General features: G+C 39.1%; 1 protein-coding gene and 1 long non-coding RNA gene across 9 annotated transcripts in view; one reads left to right on the top strand and one right to left on the bottom strand.

Annotated features, from left to right (window-relative positions):
* Positions 1–11,269, top strand: part of LOC107272988 (opioid-binding protein/cell adhesion molecule homolog) — an 83,864-nt gene that overhangs the window by 70,621 nt on the left and 1,974 nt on the right. For 3 of the 4 annotated variants that reach the window (XM_015750742.2, XM_015750741.2, XM_025090309.1), the window contains 5 exons: positions 671–829; positions 3,541–3,669; positions 4,181–4,318; positions 6,299–6,448; positions 7,564–7,620. In XM_015750742.2, the coding sequence (XP_015606228.1) occupies positions 671–829; positions 3,541–3,669; positions 4,181–4,318; positions 6,299–6,448; positions 7,564–7,620 (633 nt within the window). The remainder of the gene's footprint in view (positions 1–670; positions 830–3,540; positions 3,670–4,180; positions 4,319–6,298; positions 6,449–7,563; positions 7,621–11,269) is intronic. The other variant, XM_025090310.1, reaches the window with a different exon arrangement.
* Positions 862–5,632, bottom strand: LOC107272990. 5 transcript variants are annotated; one of them, XR_003061393.1, is made up of 5 exons: positions 5,317–5,632; positions 2,432–2,685; positions 2,214–2,368; positions 1,783–1,809; positions 862–1,708 (listed from the first exon to the last, which is right to left on the bottom strand). It is a non-coding gene; the product is annotated as an uncharacterized LOC107272990 (long non-coding RNA). The 5 variants fall into 5 exon arrangements; XR_003061394.1 differs by lacking the exon at positions 1,783–1,809; XR_003061392.1 differs by having other exon boundaries at positions 1,783–2,368.

Raw genomic sequence — 11,269 nt, forward strand, 5'->3', positions numbered from 1 at the left:
AGAGAGGGGCGGGAAGGAGGGGGACAGCAGATTGATGCGAAACGCAAGGGTGGCAGGCGTGGAAGAGCTCGGCGGGGGTCTGACCCGCCAATTCAGCATCAGCCATCCGGGCACTCAACCGCAAATCGAGTTCCGGCCGTAGGGCGGAATAAAATCATCCCCTTCTCTTTCGTCTCCATACCTAGCCAGCAACTACCACCCTACGGTTGATTCGCATGTAGGCAGGCTAGTAAGACATTACTCGCGAGGGACGCGTTTATTCGCCAGGGGGAAAGGCAACTTTAATGGGAACAGGAGAATGGAAGGTCTGCTCGTTGCAGGCTTGGGAACGTTACGTTTGTTTCCGCCGGATATGACGTCCTGGATGTCGTTTCGCCTTATCATTCCCATACCGTATCGTGTATACGTAGTACGCACGGTACGCACCCTTATCCAAATGGCCTGATTTATGGCAGATATATTCCATCGTCGATCGTAGAATCGCAATGTCATATGCGAATATTAGATACCTACTATGGCCTGAGATTCACTCGTGAATCTGTAATACGATCTGAGTATGCGACTCGCTCCGAGGAGGGATCTTTGACCGTTATCGTCGAGTGTACGAATTTATTATTTATTAACTCGAATGAAATGAAATAAACTAATTTTTCTTTAATTTCATCGACAGTCCCACCGGACATCTTGGATTATCAAACCAGCACGGATATGGTCGTACGCGAGGGGAGTAACGTGACTTTACGATGTACGGCCACTGGATCCCCACCACCTAGCATTACCTGGCGAAGAGAAGATGGTCAGCTCATGCTTCTTGGAAATGGACAGCAAGGTCAGTTCACGAACGTTACCTCGATATCGCACTTGAGGCTATATGGAAAATTGATGTTTGTGGAAAGTTTATCGTTCGCTAATGTACCGGAGTCATTGATGAATAAAATATACACTTATGTTAAGTTCACATCTCATTAGAGAGATATTGATATTGAAATGAAACTGGAAACTTTCATAATAGTATCAACGGTTAATGGATACAGCAATATCCTTCGAATAAATAAATATCCACGCACTTCCCCACTTTCGGCAAAATAAAAGTGCAAAGTTGCTTGATTTTTTTTTTACGCGTAGAATCAATGTTTCGCGTCGAATGTTTTTTTTTTTCTCTCCCTCTGTACCTACGTACACGTAATACCACTCTAACGCCGTTCTATTATCATGCAGATACGTTACCAGAAATTGCTAACACGTTTCGAAAATCGCGATAAAGCTGATGGAGCGATCTGAAAATCGAAGCCTATCCAAGTCCCGATAAAGAATCTCATCTTTTATTTCCTTGATACCCATACACAGGGATTCCCATGAGATGCTGTAGCGATCGGTCCACGTATATCCCTAGGTGTATATCAGGCGTATCCTTGTTCTAGGGAATCCTGAGGTAGACTAGAATTTGTATTGAATATTTCTTGATAAACAAAATAAAAAAGTCTCGTGGAAACTAAACAGGACCATATTCATAGCTCACCGGCGGAGTCCCAGTCGTCGTCTCAGGGGATGGTAAACATTTGGCGTTCAAGCCAGACCAAGGGGTTAGAGAGGTGATACGTTTGCAGAAGCAGAAAGCTCTTCTGTATTTGCATTGAAATTGGCAAACAGAGAAACGACAGTCCGGACCGGACACAGGGGGGGTGGATCACGTTCCGGGATATGAGTCCTGCAAGAATTAATAATAGGGATTTGAGATAGAGGGAACATCCCTTTGCGGTGTTTGTACGCTTCGTCACTTACGCAAGCGAGGTGGGACCATCGTAACACCTAGACCGAAATAGACCATTCAAATTTCCCGCCACAGTCACGCCAGCCGTACTTGCGTCTTAAGCTATTCAAATTAATTTGCAAAAGCCCCGCCGATCGTTATACCTGTCTCTGGCTATTTTAGAGGGTAGAATATTCAATGAAAAAAAAAAAAAGAAAAATAATGAAAATAAGGTTTGCAGCTATAGACGAGAGATTAAACGAAAAGTTAAGCGGTTAATTTAAAAGAAGCGAACGTCACGGCTGCCTTTCAGCTGGTCACGTTCAGTCGCAGTAAGGCGAAGGCTTATCGGCGTTCAAGCTACGGCTCTCTATTGGGGTCAGTATTCATGTTGGCTACTTCATTAGCAGAGTACGTAGCCTTCTGCCAACCGTAGGTGAATTTCAGTAGCTGGCATACCAACCATCACTGCCAGAAGCAGCGCCGGCATGGATATCAATGTTTGCTGCCACCTTTGGATTAATGAATACATCCAAAGACGTATTGCCGACTGAACGGTGTCTAGATAGCTAATCAGAGATGAGGTCTGGATGAACGTCTTGAGTCTTGATAGTATATCTGCAATTGTATATATAGTATATCGTATCCGTCTACTCTCTAGGTGGAAATTAAACGTCGTACCGTTTTCTCATAGTGCATGTTGGGGGTCCTTGAAGAAACTTCAGGGCTTTTCAAGCATCCCTTAATCCTCGCGTCTTTAGTCTCCTTTGGTCTGTTAGCAACGTGCAAATATTCTCCTGTATTTAATTGCGGCTACCATCTGAACCCAGGCAGCCTCCGCCGAGTTCTGAATCAGTAAACTGCATTCGGGTCTGTAACTGATGCAGCGTCAGAATCGTGTTACGGAGTTAAACTGACGCCGTTAAATTACCTTGCTGAAACAGATTGGAACGGTTGATGAGTTTTTGGACGTCGTGAAACACATTGGGAAAAATAAAAAAGAAATACAGACAGCCTTATCGCGAGGCCGATGGAATCGCGTTCCTCATGAATTTCTTTTTTAGGTAAATAAGGATTAGAGTCTTCGCGTGCGTTCGTCCCGCCAGGACGGAAAATGGTGAAAGTGCGTGTAAAACAATACGCACGGTGATAAAACTGTACCAAACGACCGAAAATGGCCTTCGTATATATGAGGCATTAATCGACGCGGCTTTTTGTCATAGTACTTTTATATATATGTATGATAGATATATATATATATATATATACATATATACACACGCTATCCACCAAGCGTGTAAATAAAAGTTTTCCCCTGCCGAGAATTCATAATTCAATAAATTGTTGTTTCAGGCGTTGACCATTCACAGTCAATTTAATACAGCTAGTAAATAGCCATGTTTATCCTGGCTGCGAATGATTAACATCTGGAACAATCATTTATTACACACACATATCCAGCCGATAATTTTTCATGTATAGTTATAATTAATCGAACTTTTTCAACGTTTATCAATCCTCTCAAGTTTCACTCGGATTTTTAATTAATTGAACACTACCCTGTATATCCGCAGGGAGGTATCTTTGGTATTATTTATATACGCGCTTTTCCACGTGCCTTTAAATCGTAATGAAGGGCCTGCGGAAAAAGTTGCTACCTAACGGCACTCCAGCAATTTTCTTAATGAATAGCACGTTTAATAAAACATGTCTCTCGGCATATAAATTATACATCGCGAGATCTGCAGCTCTCTCTATTGACTTTGTTTTTTTGGTTTAATTATTTACAGTGATGAGCGTCGATGGACCAAATTTTACCATCACCAAAGTCAATCGATTGCACATGGGACCATATCTCTGTATAGCGTCCAATGGCGTGCCTCCTACCGTGAGCAAAAGGATTATGATGATTGTTCATTGTACGTATAATAATTATATTGAATAATCATACCTACTTAGCAATTAATAAATTTTAATTAATAATCATGTAAAATTAAACAAGTTCAGTATCGAAGTTTTTTTTCATACATTTACATTTTCATCTATTTACATTTTTGACTCGATTATATATATATTTTTTTTTTTTGAAAAAAAAAGAAACAATGAATAATACGAAGTTAAATTTCGATCCGGTTGGCAAAGTTATTCCAACTTTGGTTTAACGGGACTTTACATAAGAATGACTGAAAGTTGAGAATGTTTGTCAAAGAGCACTGTACGTAAAACGTGTCAAGTAAAAAATCTTTGTAAAAGTATATCAAGTTTTGTTCAACCAATCAATGCGATTTACGTAAAATAATTTTTACGAGAGTCCGAGAAATCGTTGAGTCTTTTAATAGTCAAACATATTACTTGTATTTCTCTTTTAATACATATATTCATGCAGCTATATCTATATTCCGTTCTCGTACAACAACTCATTTCCCACAGTCCCTCCAATGATTTGGATCCAGAACCAGTTAGTCGGAGCCAAGGAGGGTCAGCAGATGACGCTAGAGTGTCACTCCGAGGCCTACCCAAAATCCATCAACTACTGGACCCGGGATAAGGACGAGATAGTTCCGCAAGGTAATCCTGACACGAAAAGGATTAAAAGTATCCGAATCTCTTTATCGAATAGATATAATCCAGTCACGTTAGTTCGTCAATGGTGGATTCGCGTGTACGAAGTCATTTGATTATCGGACAAAGTAGCTTGGAAGAAATCGATATAAGGAGTAGAATAAAAAAAAAGAAGAAAGAAAACGAATAAAGTTATCTTATACATGGAGTCGATGAATAAATAAGACTTCTCTGATCCGTCGGATCGTTTATGCCGAGAGATATACATGTTTCAGCACGTATGCATAAATCTATATATATATATATATATATATATATATATATATATATATATATATATATATATATATATATATATATATATATATATATAGAGATATATATATATATGTATATACTTATATACATATTTAGAGTTCACTTTCGAGACACCCATCCACGAAACAGAGAGGATTTAGTACATCTTATACGAGCGATCGATTTCTTCGACTCCCCAAATTCATATATATGTTTTCTTCAGGCTTCACCTTTTTCTTCGTTCTTCTTATATCTGCCTTTTTCCCCCATATAGATTTCCTTACGCCTATTAGACGTGCCGATATTTGAGCGTTTCGCGGGACACGCGGCTTCTTTCAACCGGTTATTCGAACGAAATTAGCTTTTGAATAATGCATGTGCTGCCAGATTCGGTACGACGTTAGAGATATAGCATGATTTTATCTGGCATTTATGAGGAAGGGCTCGTGTCGGATGAGAGCACAGAATGTGTATAGTAGAGGACAGTATAGAGTAGCGATTTACGTGTAGCCCGAGCTACCATATATGCTTTTCCCATAAGCCTATTATATTGTAGATAACATATTTGCATGTGTATCGAAACCAATAACACGTCACGCCACGAAATTCGAATTCAGTTCTAGCAGTCATCATACTTTTGATGTACGTAGAAATGCGTGCAGGTTACGTTTGTTTAATGGCTTACAATTTCGTTACGGTTAACTCACTTGTCCAGCTCCATACGTATATGCATCCACACGTATCCTCCCTTGTCGTTGAATAACTACCTGTACACTTTTCCACGAAACAGCTAAAGCTACCGAGAAACCGGCCGTCGATGTTTGCTCTACTTTCGTGTTTTACGCGTTCTCTATCTCTATCGGTATTTCCATAGTTGGCCGTAAGAAAGCGCCACGACCGCTAACTCCCGGCTTGGCCGCCCGATGGCGATCCCTTCGCGAAGTAGTGCTCGCGTGCATTCGCAATCGTTCTGTTACTATTTTAGACCATTTATAGCCACGCCAACGGCAATGGTGCCTCGTACCATGGAAGCCTGGAATGCCTCAATGGTGTCGTTATAAACTGAAATCACGTTAAGTTACCTTCTTGCGCGTCGAATACTAAAACGATCTAGACACGAGTATTTCTCAAGCCATTTTCAAATACTGATTGAACTATTGTGACGTTACTTTAACGACCAAGTGAATTTTTCCAGACGTTCGTCGTACCTCCACGGTTTCTACCTTCTTACGTAATCTCTATACGTATACTATAGACCTATATATCTATGTATACTTATCTACCATCGCCATTTTTCGTTTCAGGAAACGAATAAAGCTGCCTCCGATCTAGTTGTATTGCCTATTGACGTCCGGGACACGTGTCTCAATATTTCGCTATTTTATCACAGTTCTTGAAATATACTGTACAATTCTTTGACGTGTCTAATACTCGGATACAGTCCGACATTATCAACCTTAGAAATATCCAGGATATTATTGAGACGGACTTAAAATTATGTTACGGGTAATTTAGAATATGTAGATCTTGATCTTCTTAAGTCACTGATTTCTTATCGTCCAGTTACTCCGTGGAAAGATAAGCTACACAAGATTCCGTCGTGTGGCAATATTTCATGTCGTACCCACCACTTTACAGTCCTAAAAATACAATAAATAAATCAACATTTCTCTTTCTTTTGCAAAACAGGTGGAAAGTACGAACCTGTAATTCTTGGCACTTCGTATAAAGTTCACATGAAGCTGACCATACGTTCGGTCACGGCATCGGATTACGGAGCATACAAATGCGTCTCGAGAAATTCGTTGGGCGACACGGACGGCAGCATTAAGCTTTACCGTGAGTAAATTACATTTTAATTACAGTACGAGTACACACGAGCCAACCCAATTTCGGTAGTTGGTAAATAATACAAAAAAATCATTTTATACGAATTATGCACTTTGGAAAATTATTTTAACTACTCACCGTCGAAATGTACCCTTAACGATGCTAATTCTTATGCCGGACTTTAATGAGAGGCACAAATCATTCTGCCTGTTGGATGTGAAAGTGCGGTTGACGGATTCGCGCATGCTTGTACAGACGAACTAGATTCCCTGTGAATTAGCAACGTATCAACGAATTACAACGTACTGAGTCTATCGGACCGTGTATTCATTACAGGATGTTTTGGCATACAGAGTTAAATCGGTAACGTTTTGTCGGAATACGATTTTACCACAAACCGCCAGTTTTCATTGTACGAAAGGGCGGGAGGTGGGAGGATTTCCAATTGGATTTTGGGGTTAACCGTTAAATTTACCTGTATTTGAAATTTATCATCTCGTTATTTCAATTCGTAATGATAACCATTCTAGTTGTATATCAACTTGACAGTGTACGTATGTATAGTCTCTACCCGTTTCAATTGAACCTGCAGAACTTTACGTGGCACGGATAAAGAAATGATGATGAACAAATGGAAGGTCTGTGCGATGGGAAAAAATTTCTACCCCAGAAAACCATCAACCCTCTCCTACCCTTATTTTTCCCAGTCTGTTCTTCTTTCGTCTTCACGCAACTGTTATTACCGGGCGAATTTTTCGCACGGTGCTCGCTCATGCCGTTCAACTTGGCACGTAAACGAAAATCATTAGTTCATTCGCGAGTAAAATAGCCTTCCGAGGGGCCATCCTCCTATGATTTTTTAAGTAAATAAGTCCCCCAGACAGAATATTTTATTCTTTAAACGACTGTATATACATACCGGGTGGCGACTGTATGTGAATTTGAACACCCAGTAGTTTTCATTGGTTGCTTGGTAAATGTGCCATCTACTGCTTACCAGATTCCTCAGGAACCTTCTGTAAGGAGTTCTCCTCGTTATGTAATTATTGATTTGGCGATTATTTGAATATTGCAAATTTTCATCTATCAAATTTATGACTTCTATAGTGAAATTTCTATTTCAGAAATACCTTCTAGTGCTACTTCCGATTCTGGTAGAGCCAATGATACTAAATACAAAGGTGAGAATCATCATTTATCATTTTGTCATTCCATCATTTTTTTTTCTTTCCTGCAACCTATAAGGCGCGGAAATTACGTCGTTATTGAGGTCATTGACAGTTGCAACAGCACAATGAAAGTAATCATGTCGTAAAATGCCCATTATACCGTACCTATCCATTTACGAAATCAAGTCCTGGCTAATAGAATAGATATAGAAAATTCGTGCCGTCGAATAATTTGATAATAACGAATTAGGATGATTTGTACGAGTGACGTGAATTAGATGATTTATATTAACGATTTATTACTGTATATAACAAGGTCGTTAGTTGATGACGAGGAAGGGAAAATAATTGAGGTAACAACGTCATAATCATAAAAAACATCAATGATGGAATTGTGACACGCATTTACGTGATATCTTGGATTAAGTGTCGTCTGATTAATTGACTCAATTAATAACCGAAATAACGACTCGACTGTAGAACCGCATCTTCGTTCATATTATATACAATATATATTCCTTCACCCCTATTTCAACCCCATGTAGATATTATCACTCCATCACTTGTAAGATTTTTTAATTACTCTTTAACGATACATAAAAAAAAACCCCACCAGAACTTTTCATCATTTTGTCACATTCCTATTCATCCCATTCCAACCAATCTGTCAGTGTTTCAACTTAGGGTATTCTTGATAATATCAACATCTGTAGAGTTACGCGTTGCAGAGTGTATCCGTTATTATTACGAAAGTGCCAATAAAGCATTTTCAAAATTTGAGAAACTAAAAAAAATTGAATCTCGAAACCTTCTTACCAAATTTCTTTTTTTCCAAGCCTAATCTATTTATGGGCGCGCCTGATTAACTCGATCGATCTATCTAACGCCGAATATCGAGTTCACTGTCTGCTTTTATTCTTCTGATCTTGTTAGGCGAGAATCCAGGCCCCCTGGACTTGAAGTATAAATGAACCAATGATCTCAGCTGTCAGCGGAAACATTAGGGCTCACGCTTCGCAAGATGCCACTTTGAAAACTCCTCCTTATACCTTTTGCGCCCATCCTTATCCGACTTCCCACTGGCAGACATTAAATAATTTTAGCTTCAGATTGACAAAGCGATACTGTTCCGTCACGCAATGGTTCCTGCTGGAAATCCATATGACCAGAGACCGGAAATCGATACCACCATTTTCTTTTTTTTTTCTATCCGCCTCTCAATCTGAATCGCGTTTTTTTTTCTTCTTACTGACAATCCAAATAATGCAAACTTCTAATTTACGTAATTTAACAAAATTTCTTTATGGTTTCGCACGTACATGATTATTGTACTATTTTTTTTTCTTTTTTATTCAATTGGTAAAACTATCTTTTCTGTTCTGGGTTATTTCAAAGGCAGTCGGAGTACTGTTGGGTGAAATCAAATTTTTCAATGAAATCAACCCAGTCAGCAGAACACTGAATGGATACATTCATATTTCAATATCCAATTAGCGCGTGACATAAAACACGTAATTTTCAAACTCCAAATTTATTTCCTGGGCTTTGAAATATTTTAAGACTAGTTAAACCCATACTTTGTAATATACAAACAAATTTTCACTTTGACTAAAAACGCGATAGTTAACTTATCAGACTTTAATGATGATTCGCTACTTTGCAAGTGAAATGTAAACGCATGCACGTTCACTTGAAGTTATTAGGGAATATTACTGCAATCCGATTAGCGGTAAGTCCTACCGTGTATTTCATACTCCTGAATTATATATACATATATATATATATAATACCATCAGACGACGATTTCAATGTAATACTGATTATACTCCTACGCTCTAGAAACAACCCTTTATTAGTAACCACCAACATTCCCTATAGTACGAACCCCTCATATCACCCTACAGTCCTTATAGATAACATACGCTTTCAATAAACTTGGTTATTTTATTATTAAAAAATAATTCAATATAAAATGCATATGCCGTATCGACATTCGTTCCATATAAGGAGTGTTATATAAATTTTAAACATAAGAAACATTTGTCATTTCAGTCAGACTCAGTTTTACCTAATCGCATAAAAATTGAAAAAGGCTTATACACCGATTCCGAAAGACTATTGGTTCAGTGCGCATTAGCAAATGACGTGACGAGAACTTCGAACCCGTGAACAGTCGTTAAAATCTTTTCGTAGTGGCGAGTCGAAGGCGGAGGTACGGCCGGAGCTTGCAAAAAATTGATAGTCCCTTTACCTAGGTTTTCAAATTTTTTATATACATTCCTTCGAATTTGTGAAAAATTTTCCAAGTTTTTCAAATGAAAAGCAAACATGGCTGCGCACATTCCTTTAGGGTTTCCGGTTTGCGTCTAGGAAATCTAAATGAATAGATTCTTTCCTACAGTAATATATATATATATATATCACATGGAATGTGTTCAGTATGTATTTGGAGAGTCGTACAGAAGTAGTAAAGAGTTAAAAAAAAAGGAGTTGATGCTCTGCGATACGAGAAAAAAACATGGCGCTAAATGCAACGTGTGATAGCAGCTTTAAAGAAAAAGTTTTAGCCAAAATCTCTTGAATGCCATTTTGGCCCGTAGCCTGGCTCGAGCCTCTTTCGCGCTGGCTAACGCCTAAAACTGACGGCTCCCGGAGTCCTTTCACACGAGTTTCGGAAACTCTGGCACCTGTGCGGCAATGTCCTATGTACAAGCATTATGCAAACTACTTGCCTGACCCTTCCCGAGGACCATCATATTGTGTCCCACAAAGCTTTTACACTGTTTACCAGCCGCCCTCTTCTGGGAGCGTACGTGTCCGAAATAATATATTATACGCCTAACCCTGCTTAGTTGTTAAGACAAGTGTACCCAATGACTCTTCTTCAGCGTCGAGTGTAAAATAAGTAGCCATCACCTATAGCACAGGAGTATAGCCGAGTGTTAACCCGCGTAACAGTTGGGTCATTGCAACCAAATATACCCAGCCAACTTTTTATTCGGATCGCATACCCATGAAATCATAGGTACCAGGGGTGTGCCAAAGAGGAAAAAAATATATTTACCCACGTCATTAACGAAAGTCGGTATGCTCGGGAAGCAACGTTGTATCGACGCGAGCGCTAACCGTAGAGAAGAGGCACGTCGGCTTTTGCTTCGAAAGTCTTTCCTCTCCTACTTTTTCTAGCAGGTTCATCTCTCAATGGGAAAACTTTAAGCATAATGCTCCTGCCTCGTTTTACGGCTAATCGATGTTTTTATGACTGCTCGGAAGTTTCCTGCACCGCGAACAAGAGGAATAAATATTGCGCAAGAAACTAAGACAAACGATGCACCGAACGACGTGATAAAACGGTGCTATATCCGATAAGCCATCGAGAGGAGTTATATCGTTGCAAGGCGTACGGGAGATTTGTATGTATTTTCTTGAATCGCGGACTTAATTTTGTAGTTGAAAAAAAAAATTGAGAATCTACGTACAAAAGGTTGGCTGATGCTAGAAACAATTTTACGTCTTGATCTGATTTTACGTATTCTTTGTAAATAGTGAGATCGATTTAATAATTAGAAAGTCTGTCGGCGTTATGTCCATTTGTATTGGAAGTCTGTGGCTAAGGTGTTGGATTTAGTAAATTTTTTTTTTTTTTTTTTTTTTTTTTTTT

The sequence above is a fragment of the Cephus cinctus genome, unplaced genomic scaffold (assembly GCF_000341935.2).
Source record: "Cephus cinctus unplaced genomic scaffold, Ccin1 Ccin1_scaffold1343, whole genome shotgun sequence".
In the NCBI taxonomy this organism is placed as follows: domain Eukaryota; kingdom Metazoa; phylum Arthropoda; class Insecta; order Hymenoptera; family Cephidae; genus Cephus; species Cephus cinctus.